The 13913-nt window shown below is 50.9% G+C and overlaps 1 protein-coding gene across 1 annotated transcript in view; it reads right to left on the reverse strand.

Moving 5' to 3' along the window:
- Nucleotides 1-13913, reverse strand: part of COL4A2 (collagen type IV alpha 2 chain) — a 189061-nt gene that overhangs the window by 19897 nt on the left and 155251 nt on the right. The window contains exons 25-34 of the mRNA XM_081084483.1: nucleotides 13596-13797; nucleotides 13173-13232; nucleotides 11867-11923; nucleotides 11435-11542; nucleotides 7484-7705; nucleotides 4786-4947; nucleotides 2953-3123; nucleotides 1991-2134; nucleotides 545-667; nucleotides 26-207 (exon numbers count right to left, since the gene is read on the reverse strand). Coding sequence (XP_080940609.1) covers nucleotides 26-207; nucleotides 545-667; nucleotides 1991-2134; nucleotides 2953-3123; nucleotides 4786-4947; nucleotides 7484-7705; nucleotides 11435-11542; nucleotides 11867-11923; nucleotides 13173-13232; nucleotides 13596-13797 — 1431 coding nt within the window. The remainder of the gene's footprint in view (nucleotides 1-25; nucleotides 208-544; nucleotides 668-1990; nucleotides 2135-2952; nucleotides 3124-4785; nucleotides 4948-7483; nucleotides 7706-11434; nucleotides 11543-11866; nucleotides 11924-13172; nucleotides 13233-13595; nucleotides 13798-13913) is intronic.

A 13913-nucleotide genomic window follows, 5' to 3' on the forward strand; every position in this document is an offset into this window, starting at 1 on the left:
AAGACGTGGAATCAAAGGCACTCACCCTACTTCCTACGAAACCTGGAAACCCAGTAATTCCAGGGGAGCCTGGCACACCAGGGAATCCTGGCACACCAGGCAGGCCGGGAACTCCGATGTCTCCTTTCACTCCTTTGATGTAGCCGGGCCTTCCAGGCAACCCAGGGATGCCTGATATCCCAGGGACCCCTGGCATTCCCGGAACACCTGCAGGAAGACCCCGAGTGTGACGCTCTGGTGCTCCCCCTTCCAGGCTTTAAATTTTGCCATCCCAAGTGCTGCAAGTCTTAAAATTGGAGGCAAGGTGAACCAGGCCTCGAAGAACCACCCGAGAGCCCAGGCGGGGAGATGTCAGGGTATCAGAAGGGCCGGAACACAGTGAAGGCTGGTGTGGGCCCAGGGGTGTTGGTGGTGCAGAAGCTGCTGATCCTTCAGAGTGGAGAGGCAGGGGCGGGCACGGGGGAAGGGGGGTTTGGGCAGAGAGGGATGGGACCCCAGACCTGACAGCTCAGAGGCCAGACTGGATCTTTGGATGCCACCTCACCTTTTAATCCCAGGTAGCCCTTCAATCCCATGGGTCCTACATCCCCTTTGTCCCCTTTAAGGTATCTAATTTCTTCACCGATGCGGGGAGGCGGTCCTGGGGGACCCTGTTCCCCCCGGCTTCCTGGAAGAGAAGAGAATGCAGTCATTTCACTTGACCTCTGGACCAGGCACAAACACCAAGGCGGAGCTGTCCTTCAGAACCTGAGCCCAGAGAGGCTCTGAGTGGAGGGGTGGCATGCGTCCCTGGCTTGGAGCCTGTGCCCTGGGGTGAAGGGCTCGGACAGACACACCCCTGTCTTCTCCCTGACCCCATGCCTCTCTATAATGGAGGTGTGGGCACAGAGCACATCCCTAACAGTGCTGCCAGGCAATGCCGGGATGAGTGTGACGGTAACACAGAACATGAGGGAAGGTTACGTATTCACACTCTGGTGAGACAGCGATCAAACATGATCATGAGGAGAAGCATCACACGAGGAAGGACACCAGCTCAATCCTTTGTTGTGGGCAACAGCTGGGCCTCAGAACCCACGGCAGGTCAGCCAGAGCTGGGAAGTCTCAGGACTATGCAGGTAGGGTGTTGCAAGGGAACTTGTGAGGGGTTACTATACTGGCCAGGGGGTCTGGAAGGCTGTGGACAAGTCGGAGAATTGTGCCACAAGGTTCGGGCTGAGAATGTCCCAGAATCTGTGTTCACTGAATGGAGAGCAGCAGGTCAGGGAGATTCAGCTGAACAGAAAGAACGCAGCTTCATTCACTGGACATTTACTGAGTCTGTAGCACAGGGCTAGCTATGGAGGGGAACAAAGGCGCTATAAACTGTTCCGGTCCTCCAGGAGCTTGCTGTCTAGTGGCGGGAAGGGGCCCCCAATGTCTACTTCATTCCAAGGAGGTTGGAAGGGGCGGGGTAGTGGAGTCGGAAAGAAAATGGCACAGAATCCAAGTGTACCTTCATTTAAAAATATCAGTTTTTTGCTCAGTGGCCTGTAAACCCCCAGTTAACATGAAGATTATTTGAAAATTTAAGCGTGAGTAGGAAGCCTGGAAAATGTAGTGCCCTACCTAGACTGCAATTTCTATATTTCTAAGAATTTGTAAACCTTTTAACTCTTTGAAAAGTTACATTCAATTTCTGAAAAACAGCTTGATTGAGATATAATTTACATACCATGCAATCCACTCATTTAAAGAGAACAATTCAATGGTTTTTAATGTGCTCACAGTTGTGCAACCATCACCACCATCTAACTTTAGACCATCATCATCACCCCTAAAAGCAATCCTGTGCCCATTAACAGCCATCCCCAACTATTCCCTAGCCCTAGCTTTTATTAGTTTGTGCCTGGCTTTTGGGGTTTCTACAAGGTTGCTTCTGGGCAGTGTTATGCCCCCATGAATGTGAGTGTCAACCCCGTGGGAAAGACATTCAGTGAAGCAGGCATACCTTTGCCACCTGGCAACCCAGTTGGGCCCTTTGGCCCCGGAACGCCAAACCTTCCAGGCTCTCCTTTGTGTCCCGGCAGCCCGGGTCTTCCTTGCACCCCAAGCAGGCCCTGGAAACCATCCATCCCAGGTGAACCTCTAAGACCTGCGGAGGGAACAAGCAAAGCCCTGGGTTAGGCATGGATAAAGGCACAGCTATTTTAGTCTCACTCGTCTGTGACATTCCCATGTGACTCATGTGAGAATATGCTAAGATTCTTGACCTAAAATAGGGATTTGCAGGATACCATTTCCCAAGAGGCTTGCCTGCTGACCTACTTCAGACCGAGGGGTACAGAAGCAGCCCATCTGCCCTCTGGCCACTGGGGAGAAGGCGAAGGCAAATGAACAGCGGTCAGGCACAAAGACGTGAGGAAAAGTATGCGGAGTCCTAGGTCTGAGGGCCCACAGAGAAGAGGTGCGAAGGGGCACTAGAATTAACATGTGTCACACTGGCCCCCTTCCCTCTCCAGCATGGGGGTCTGGCGGAGAACCATGGGAAGGTCAGACCACTGTGTCTCTGGCAACAGTCCAGGGCCAGAGGGCTGCACTTCTAGATAAGCTGTTCTCAGTTACATGCAAATAAGCCAATGCTGGCGACCAAGCATGGCCCTTTGTTTTGGTTCTGTTTGCCAGCCAGGCACTGGGTCTGAATCCAGTCTCCACAGATTTCTGCGGATAGTAAGTCCTGTGCCTCAGGCAGTCGCTCTCTGGTAAGTTAAGAAATCAGCACTTTGGGCACATCGGCCACGCCCACCTCAGCAGCATCAGCCGGTTCTCCCAGTGTCTGAGGCCTCCAGGGCCAGGAGTCTCCAGGCTCCAGCCTGTAGGCACGTGGATGTCTTCCCCTGGCAGAGCTGTCCCATGTCCACGCGTAACTTGCCCAACCCCCTGAGGGAATTCCTCGTCATAGTGTACAGTTACCTTTTGGCCCAGGGGTACCAGGCATTCCGGCCATTCCTTTAAAGCCAGGGTTTCCTGGAGGACCAGTCTCACCCAATAGACCAGGGTCGCCTCTGTCACCGGGGACACCTTTCATGCCCAAAGGGCCAGGGATACCTGCGTCACCTGGGTCCCCTCTTTCTCCAGGCAGACCTGTCCAAGAGAGGGGAGAGAAAAATAACATGGATGGACACACCACATACAGGGAGAATGCCTTTCACGATACGCTTAAATTACAAAAACTCATTGGATAAGAAACACTTCTTGGAAGGAAAATGTGAAACTAACTATAAAGGTGAGTTTTAAAGGCATGGCTAGCGTCTGTAGAAAACCCACAGGGCTGGCCTTCCTAAAGAGGTCTTTCTCCGAAAGCTGGAGGTGAATGTGGCTTCTCCCCGAATCTGACTTTCTCCACTTGAGTCTCTTGCCTCAGGGAGTTACCTCAGGGAGTTAGAGCGGTGAAATACCAGGCGGGTACAGGGGGCTCTGCCAACTCTAAGTCAGGATGTGGTCCCATAGGCTACTCCCAGCTGCCTGTCTCTCTTGGCCATGGCAGCTCAGCCTGGGGATTAAGTTCTAGGGGAGGACTTGCCCCTGCCCATTTGGCTGCTCCCGCCTTCCCCTCCCCTTTCCCCTGCTCCCACCTCATTATCTCATTAGGGTGCCCACTGCTGCCCAGCTCAGCCTCTCCGTCCCCTGCCACACAGCTGCCAGCTTTCTGAACGCAGCTTCCGTTAAAACCCCAACAGCTCCCTTGCCTAGGGGATCTGACTCCTTAGCTTGGCATTCAAGGCCTTCTACATTGGGGTCCGATCTCCCTCTCCAGACCACCAGTCCCCTCCTCAGATTAAGCTCTCTCCAGCCAGTTTAGGGGATCGCAGCGCCAAAGCTTCCCTTGGGCATTCCCACCTCTGCCTGCCCATCTTCCATGCCTGGCTCATCTCCTCTCCTTCTCCCAGGATGGGTCCAGCCTGCCTAGCTCCCCTGCCCGAGAAGCCGGGTGCCTCAGGGTCTGGTCACCCCATTGGCTGGCTCTGGCCAAACACAAGCCTTTTATGTGTATAATTCTCTCCCCATTAAAGTGTAGGTTCCTTTAGGGCAGGGCACTCATATGGATTTTTACAAGCCACACAATGCTCTGCATTTAGCTGGTGTTCCATGTTTGAGAACTGCTGAGGCCCGTGAACGCTGATGCAGAAGGCCCGAGACCTCCTGCCCAGGGTTTCTGGTACCGTAAAACCAGGGGGTAGCTCGGTGCCCAGAGCATCTGCCCACCTGAGTGGAGCCTCAGTTTTTGGACACAGTTAGTTTTGGACCAGCCACGGCTACTCACGGGGATCCATGGGCCTGTGTGAAGGGAAGCGTCTGGCTTACACCTGGTTCCCTAGTGTTGACCAGTTATGGTCCTGGACAAAGCTGTCACCTGACTACGGCAACGAGGAGAACTAGGGCCACTCTGGATGGTGCCTGATGGACACATGAGCCTGACTTCTGTTGGCACCACCAAGGCCACCTCCCAGCCTCTCTGGGGACGCAGGGAGAAGGCAGCCATCTACCAGCCCAGGTCAGAGGCCTCGGGAGGAATCAGCCCTGCCGACACCGTGATGTTGGACCTCCAGCTTCCAGAACTGTGAGAGGATACCTTTCTGTCGTTTACGCGATGCAGTATAGGTGCTTTCAGAACCCCTGCAGCTCCTGGAGAGGTGTGGGGGTCCTTGGAGCAGTTGGAGAACTCCCCAGGGGTGGGGTGGGGGTTTGTTCAGGCGTCAGTGCAAGTGAGGCTCTGACCCCTTGATGGGAGGGTGGGATTCTTACCTCCATGGCCGATGGAGCCTGGCAGCCCCAAGGGCCCCTCCTGGCCAGGAGTCCCAGGGTAGCCATGCAGTCCTGGTGGCCCGGGCAGGCCTGGTTTCCCTAGAGGCCCTGGGAAGCCTAGCTGACCCTTTGGGCCCAGCATTCCTGGCATCCCTTGGCTTCCTGCAACAATCAAGACAAGAGTTGTGAGGCCAACCCCATAGGTATGGTCCATGGCAAACCTCATCTACATCCTTAGAATTGTTCTCTAAAAACAGGACTTAATTTTTTTCTGGATTGTAGGAACTCTGGGAAATACAAAGAAGTACAAAAGGTTAGGTCAAAGGAACTCATGCCATCACCTGGAGATACTAACATTTTGGTATATTTCCTTCTGGCCTTTTTTCTATTCACATACAAATACCCAGAAATAGATGTTTTACGAAACTGACATCACACTATAAGTAACATTTGAATTTAGCTTTTTTTCACTTGGCATTTTATTTTGAGCATTTTGACACCTTAAAAATACTCTTTACAAGCATGTTAAATGGCTACATGAATAATATCCCTGCACATGGACACATTTAGTTCCCTCCATCTTTTCTTTGTTTTTACAGTGTTACCAGAAAGAGGTTTTTAACACACACGCGCGTGCACACACACAGACACACACACACACACATCTGTGCCCATGTTGTCAGTTATTTCTTTAGGAACGAGTCCTAGAAATCAACTTGGTGTGTCAAAGCAAACGTGAACTTGAATGGTTTTCTCTCCACACCATCACACAGCTCTCAGCACGCCTGCCCAAAGCGTTTTCCTCCCACTGCTTTCCCAGAATTAGGGCTGACATTAAAACACAGACAGCAACGTGAGGAAAACGTCGAGGACAAAGTGGGGGTGTCTGCATGTTTTTGATTATGAGTTACAGCTCTTTCTCCTAGCTTTTGCTATTTGGTGAAATTTTTGTTCTTCGCTGATATTTTCCTTTGGGGATTTTGGCATTTTTCTTATAAATCTTAGTATTCCTCATGTACATTAACTTATTTTCCTTCATATCTGTTTTAAAGTTTACCCTACTACCCAAATGTTCATTTTGTTTTGACATGTAGAATGTTAAGATTTGTGTGCAGATTTTATACATATTTGTGGGTGTGTTTTCTTTTCCTTGATTTAATGTCTAGGATATCCTGTCCTAGCCAGAAGTCGGATAACTATGAGCATATATTTTCTATTTTTTTGTTTTTTAAACACTAACAGCCAGGACCTCCTCATATTTAGGCATTGTGTCCTTTCTTCTTGGAACTTAGTCTGTTACATTCATCCAGTTGATACCAGTAGAAAGGCTGAGGACTGCCATTTGCATAATGTTTCTCCAATGACTCTCAGGGTCTCGTGCTCATTTGCCCCTGACCATCCTACCAAGTGTGCAGGGCTGACCTGGGGAGAGGAGGCAGACAGCAGGGGTGGGGGTGGGAGTGGGGGTGCGGGCCTAGGGGGGGGGAAGGCGGGGAGGAGGGGGATAATTAACGAAAGGGATCACGTTAGTCTTGGACCAGCCCAGACTCTCAAGCCCACGTCCCAGCTGTCTGATTTCTTAAACTGCATCGGGGAGAAAGGGGTGCAGTAAGCAGGCTGCATACATTCTCACACACTCCAGTTTTGCTGTGGGAAATGAGGACACTTATTTTGGGTTCTAGCTTTAGAGTTCACAGCTCGGTAAAGTGTGATTGCTGGTGGCTGCTGGAGGTCTCGGGAGAGAAGGCAGGCAGTGCTGCCCGTGGTGAGGTTTTACCGGGAGGCCTGGCTCCTGGCACAATACTTCAGACAGACAGGGGATTTCACCACCAGCGCCCTACGCTGCATGAACTGAGAGCGCTGAGCAAGTGAGGTCATGGGAGCCGCAGCCAACAGGGTCGAAGCTGGTCTGAGCGCACGTTTCTGGGGTGCTTCCCCCACAGAAGTGGCCAGGCCAGGCCACGAATAACTGGCTAAATGACCTCTGCTACTTAAGTGGTTGCCTTAAACACATCAGGGGGAGGCATTTTGTTCTTTCGGTTGTCTGTGGAGCTGAATATTTTAAGTCAACTTCCATTTATAGAACATCTGTTAAAAAAGGAACAATGGAAAAATCAGCTGCCCTCAGCTAAACAAAATCTGACCCGTGAATGTGTGTGATGACGTTATTCCGAAGTTCTGCTCAGAAACGTGGGCTGCGTCAGGAGCCTCCGTAACTGCCCAACCCAGCCAAGCAGCCAGGCGTGGGGCCATCTGCCTGTGGCTCCTTCTACAGAAGGTGAACCCAGAATGAGGATTCTTGTCCTAAACACATGCTAGAGCAGCGGTTCTCAATCTGTGGGTCACGACCCCTTTGGCAGTCGAATGACCCTTTCACAAGGGTCGCCTAAGACCATCCTGCTTATCAGATATTTACATTACGATTCATAACAGTCGCAACATGACAGTTATGAAGTAGCAACGAAAATAATTTTATGGTTGGGTCACAACATGAGGAACTGTATTTAAAGGGCCAGAAGGTTGAGAACCACTGTTCTAGAGGCACGCTGGCACTCCGTGGGGAAAAGGAAAAGCAAGACTCCTGCTGTATGGAGCTGTTGCCTCTTACCACATCCCCGAGGAGGGGTTTCGGAGCCGCCCCTGTGAGCCACAGGCAGCCGGGTCAGGCCCCTGCTCCTCTCCTGCTGCAGGGACTTACCCCTGAATCCGGGTGGACCCATGTCTCCAGGAATGCCTTTCAGTCCGGGGTGTCCGGGCAGCCCAGCATCTCCCCGGGGTCCAGGCTGGGCCCCCAGGACTTCGCCAGGAATGCCTTTGTCCCCTGGGGGCCCGATTGGTCCAGGTTGGCCGCTGGGACCTGGGAGTCCATCCGGGCCAGGGAGGCCCATCTGGCCTTTGGATCCTCGGGGCCCCACGAACCCTAAAAGGAAACAGAGGTCATCCCTGTAACCGCAGGTCAGCACTGATATTCTACGAAGAGGAATCCGAAAGAGGCTGGGTCGAGGCTGGCCTGAGCGCAAGTTTCTGGGGTGCCTCCCTCACAGAAGTGGACAGGCCAGGCCACGAATAAATGGTTAAATGACCCCAAGGGGTTGCGTTAGACACATCAGGGGGAGGCATTTTGTTCTTTCGGTTGTCAGTGGAGCTCGATATTTTAAGTCAATTTCCATTTATAGAACATCTGTTAAAAAAGGACAACGACGGAAAAATCAGCTGCCCTCAGCTAAACAAAATCTGATCTGAGACCCAGAGGATTGCAGTCGGGTCGTCAGCTCGAGCCCAAGCCCTGTCGCCCACTTGGGAGCCCACGGAGCTCACGGGCCCTCCTGCCTCCCCCTGCTGCTGGGCCCACCCCTACAGGGTAGCTACAGTGGATGAGGCCTTCAGAACTAATGCCTCCTTGGACGTAAATCGTCATGACTCATGGTGTCCGCGTTGTGCAAATAATCCCAAAACACTGTGTTTGTGGGACCGTCAGGATTGTGTGTGCAAGTGAGGGACAGAGTGGTGTTGATGGAAGACCCCTCAGAGCCCAAACTCTGCCCCTGTAACTTTCTCCCTGGTCATCAATTTGGAAACGCGTTGAAGAGGAATCGATAGTCCTTTGTCATTGTGACTGTCAACTGCCCATATTTGGATGGACAGAGTGACTGTCATGTGCCTGTCCCTGATGCCACTGGGTCAAATGGTCTCACCACTACTTCCCCTGTCAGCGTCCTCACCCCTGATGCGGCCTCAGGTTGAACTGAGGGAACAGTCATGTGTCTGTTCAGAAGGAAAGCTTTCTGAGGTCATGCCTGCTTTGGCTCTGGTAGGCAGGGTGTGGGAAAGAAGGCACGGGCTGCCCCCTCTGTGTGGTATATGTGACAGAAAGACGGTGTGCATGGGGCCCGGGCCTTTCCTAGGGCGTGAAGCTTGCCCTAGGAGCCGGGAGGTGGGTTGAACAGTGTGGATGTGTTTGGGGAGAATGAACAAAGGATCTAGAACCAATGAGCTAGACACTATTTCAGAGTTTTAACGACGTGATTTACCCATAAAAGAGATATGGCTTTCACAGGGTCTCACCCATTTGTGGAATATAATGAACAACATAAACTGATGAACGAAAATAGATCCAGAGACATAGAAGCATTGAACAGACCGCCCAACCTCAGAGGGAAGGCAGGGGAGTGGGTGGGTGGGGGGGTAAGAGAGCAACCGAAGGACTTGTATGCATGCATAAAAGCATAACTCATGGACACAGACAGTAGGTGGGTGAGGGCATGTACTGGGGGGTGGGAGTGGCTGGGAAGAGATCAATGGGGGAAAAAGGAGACACATGTAATACTTTAAACAATAAAGAATTTAAAAACAACAACAGCCGAAACCGGTTTGGCTCAGTGGATAGAGCGTCGGCTTGCGGACTGAAGGGTCCCAGGTTCGATTCCGGTCAAGGGCATGTACCTGGGTTGCGGGCGCATCTCCAGTGGGGGATGTGCAGGAGGCAGCTGTTCGATGTTTCTCTCTCATCGATGTTTCTGGCTCTCTATCTCTCTCCCTTCCTCTCTGTAAAAAATCAATAAAATATATAAAAAAAAATAAAAAAATAAAAACAACAACAGCAAATCTATACATGGGAACCGTGTACTTAAACTTGTGGGTGTGAGTGCGTATGTGGCTCTTATCTCTGAAATAGACTCTCTGTGTTTTGCAGTCTTTGAGGTTGGGTATTTTACTTTCTTCTGCACGTAGTGATAGAAGCATACTATATCCCATCACCAGAAAGAGCGACATGCCTTTTAAAAACTGAACAGATTAGTTCCTCCTTTACCCCTTCCCTCCCCTCTACCCAACAACCCTGTTCAAATAAGGGCTTACATTCCAATATAGAACAGGCTTTCTCTGCATGCTGTCAGCTTCCCTGATAACGGGCACATCTCTCTCATTTTTCACGCCAGGAGAATGCTAAGCGGTTCATGCCCACTCGTCTGGACACATCAATTATGACTACTAGGCACCCATTATATTCAAGGCAAGAAGGTCTTCATGAATTATTTTCCTTCTTTCAAAAATAGTCCCACTTAACTTTTGTATATGTGGTATCAATGGATATCATCAATGGAGGGGCAATGCTGTAACTCCTAAACATGTGGGTGCTCCCAGCAGGGCAACAGAAGGACACAGTCTGATCCTCTGATGTGATGGCAGAAAAACTTTGTTTCTCTCCAAGGCAGGGTTTGCAGCAAGGCCTCGACAAAAGACAAGGCAGTGTGCCTCCCAATTTTGCAAAACACAACTGTGATGCATAATATGAAAGACAACAGGATAACAGTTTGCAACAATTTTTAAGGCTGGAACATTTTAAGGCTGGAACACTGAACCCAGGAAGAAAATCTATCAGGGAACAAGGCAAAGTTCTACATTTGGGATTAAACCCCTTGTATCAGGGACAGAGGCAAAATTCACTTAATCTTTGCTGAAAATATTTACTAAGGACCTGACCCTAAGGACACACAGACCCACTGCTGGGTTTGATAGTCCAGACATGCGGAACCTTTTCCAGTTTCTGGAGCCAGTCTGAAATGAGTGCCGATATGCGGCGGGCTGTCATGTTCTGAATTCTGAGGGCATGGAAATTATGTTATAAAAAGAATGTGTGCGTTCCTGGGGTCAGTTCTGTCTGTTCTTGAGATGGCTGTGAAGCGATATGACTGCTATCTCCCAATGTGTGTGCAGGGTGGTTACACGGTGGAACCACCGGCTTAAGGAACAACCCATGAGAAACCTACTGGGAGGCAGATTTCATTTAAACTGAGGAAGAACTTTCTAGCAAAAAGAGAGTTTCAATGTTTTCTGGGTGCTGGGTGACAAGAGCGATTCTCAATTCTTATAGAGGCTAGAACACCTGACCAGAATCCCGAGGGAGGATGTTTGGACTTGGGTGGCCTTAGTGGCTTCTACCGTTTTACTTAAATAATACAATTCTAAAATGCATAGCTCTCTGCATACCAAGTAACACAGTCATACTGTTCCAGCCATAACCACAAAGGGACAACTGGGTTTGGGGACACTGCATTATATTATAGATCCAGCTGACCCCCAAGCAGGTACCCCCTACTTCTCACCATAGTTCATTACCAGAAACACATTCATTTCCCTCCATACAAGGTGAGTAAGTGGCTTAAGCTCTTTCAGCCACTAAATGACTTAAATAATTATTTGCTGTGTCAAACACAGATGGAATGGTTCAAACGGTTTCCCCAGACAAGCTGCACACTGAAGAGTGAGCAGGGAATGTCGTGAAAAGCACACGCATGCGTGTCCTTCGTGGTGAGGGACCAGCCGATTGGGAATCTAAGACGAAAAAGCTGCCCGAGCCTTTCATGATCATCGGAAGAGGATGACACTATGCTGCCCTTAGAATGTTTCCTATCGACCAGAGGAAATCTTTATGCACATGTGTCCTTTCTTCCTGCCATATCTGTATTATATTCTGCAAAACCCCAGAACATTAGTGATAAAAAATATTCAAGAATTTTAATCTCCTATGGACAAAAACAAGTCATCATCGAGCATTTGTCGACCCAGTTTCTAAATGCTGGGCACCCGATCATACGCTCACAGTCATGTCCTCACCGAAGATCGGAGAGCGGGTCCCACCCTGACCTACCTGGGGGTCCTGGGAACCCTTCGCGACCTGGATCTCCTGGGGGACCCTTGAGTCCTTGGGGCCCATCTTCTCCTGAGAATCCTGGTAACCCTCTGAGGCCTTTGATACCTAAACAACCCAAAGAAATCACAACACGTATCAGAGCCACTCTGCCATAGCCGAGGCTGAGTCCTGAGCAGCTGGAATCTTCTCCTTTAGACTAGGGTTCGACTAGGTGTCAATCACCACACACATTTCTGTCCTGACGAGTAGAAGTCTGCCTCCTTTAGAAGCGACCTGTTGGTGGTGAGTGCCAAGATGGCAGAACACAGTGACATCCCAGGGCGGAAAGGAATGTAGGGGGCTGAGGAAAGGTGTACAAGAAGGGGAGAGAAAAATGATTATGTGAATGGGAAGGCTGGAAGTGACCTCTCGTTTCCTGGAGCACGTTACCTGGGGGTCCTGGGAGTCCCGGCTGGCCTGGCAATCCCTTGGGTCCTCCGACACAGCCTGGGAGGGAAGAGAAAAAAGATGAGCCGACACAATCTTTACTGTGAGTCTCACAGCCTTGGGACAGTGGCAAGGTCAAGAACACCAGCCATGAAAACTGGCTACCATGTTATGATCAGAGAAAGTCAATGAGTTAATTAATATCGATCTAATGTAAATAAAAGTTTAATTTTATCGTGTAATGAAATGAATGTTCGAATATTAATATAAAAATGCAATTAAGGTAAGTCCAGTCAAATAACAGCTGGCACCGAGCTGGCAGCCATCCACCCCTCAGTTAGGGCAGCACCTCAGCATGGCTGAGCTAATCTAGCTTCTCCCCCGTGAGCCCACATGAACACCTTTTTTGTCTGGAAATGCCCACCAGTGGATAAAGACCGTTTGAGATTTCAAAAGGAATTCTTTGCTTTCTCCTTTGTGACTCTGAATACCTTCAGAATCGGCCACAGCAATAACTGCTTGGAGCCACACGAAACGAAACCTGAGTGGCAGCTGCTTCTGGATGGTGTGGCCGGGCTGGGACACCAGGCGGGGCCGGGACACCAGGCCGGGCTGTGACGCCAGGCGGGGTATTTTGCTGTGTGGCCTCTGTCAGAGAGCCTCTGCCCGACCAGGGACCCAGAGATGCAACCTGGCCAGCCCAGGTCATAAAAAGAAAGGAACCCACTGTCTCCGGAGGGCCTGGCCTCCAGCCTGCAGAGCCTCACACCCAGGGGCCTTCCCCCATTTGCATCACTGGCCAGTTGTCCGGGAGCTCTGGGGTTTGCCGTTCCTGCTCCGCACCCTTGCTCTGAGCGCCGGGTCCATTCCCACAGCTCAACCCCAACCTCATCCTCATGCAGGGGACCCACAGATCCTGATGCTACTTCTCCAACCCTGACCTTAAGGGAGGCTTTGCCTCTCCCAGGCCAGGTCAACCTCTGGATTCTCCCCCTCTTCTCTCCCACCACCAAGCCGTGGCTCGGGGTCGTCTCCATATCCTCTCCGGAGAGCTGAATATCTGCATACATTTTAGGTGTACAACTGTATCTGTTGAGTTCTTACCAATGTTGCAAATTGATGCTTGATGTTGGTGGGGAGACTTGGCAACACTCCGTCCCGTTATACTTGCCTTTTCTCTGATTCTAAGCGGAACGGGATGGGTGCCAGCTCCATGCTCACGGCAGGAGCTCACAGCAGTTGTTGACCAGTCACATGCCTTATAAACCAGAAGTTTTAAAGAGTTCTAAAGCCGCCCGATCTTCAGTACCTGGCTGGATGCCTTCCTGTCCGTCACCTCCGATGGGCCTTTTCACACCTGTATCACAGTCTGGGAGCAAGACACGAGGACAGAGTCAGGCAAACTGGGAACAACTGGAAGTGACTAACTTCTCTCTGAATGTGTGCTGGTGGTGGTGGTGGAGGGAAGGCTGGGGATGGGCAGGGACTGCCAAGGCCATGACTTCAGCTCTGGAGGCAGAGGCCCTGCATTCCAAGGAGAGGAGGCTGTCGGTGGGTCTGAGAAACCTGTGGTTGGGTATCACTTGTGTGTGCTGAGAACTGATGATGCCATGCAGCACTCTCACCTGACCCCCTGGGGAGCTTACACATTGCCAAAAGGAACAGCGGATACATGTTGAAGCACTAAACAGCATTGTGTAACTTTGAAAGATGACAGAAAGGATCCATATACCTATTTGTCCTGGGAGGCCTGGGAGGCCGGGAGGGCCGGGAAAGCCTGGTTGTCCGGGTAATCCGGGATCTCCGGGGAAGCCACGCTCGCCTTTGGGGCCTGGCAGGCCCAGTCCTGGAGGACCCCTTTCTCCTGGAATGCCCTTGGTTCCGGGGGCTCCTGGGTAGCCTGCGTCCCCTGGGGGGCCTTTGATGCCATCACCCTATGAGAATATTCAGTTTATTTTTAAGAGATATGTACACCTCAAAGAGACCATATTCCCTTTCCCCATTCCCCTGAGAGCCAAGCTACAAACTTTTTTAGAAAGCATGGGAGGGT

The sequence above is a fragment of the Myotis nattereri genome, assembly GCF_964212035.1.
Source record: "Myotis nattereri genome assembly, chromosome: 2".
NCBI lineage: Eukaryota > Metazoa > Chordata > Mammalia > Chiroptera > Vespertilionidae > Myotis > Myotis nattereri.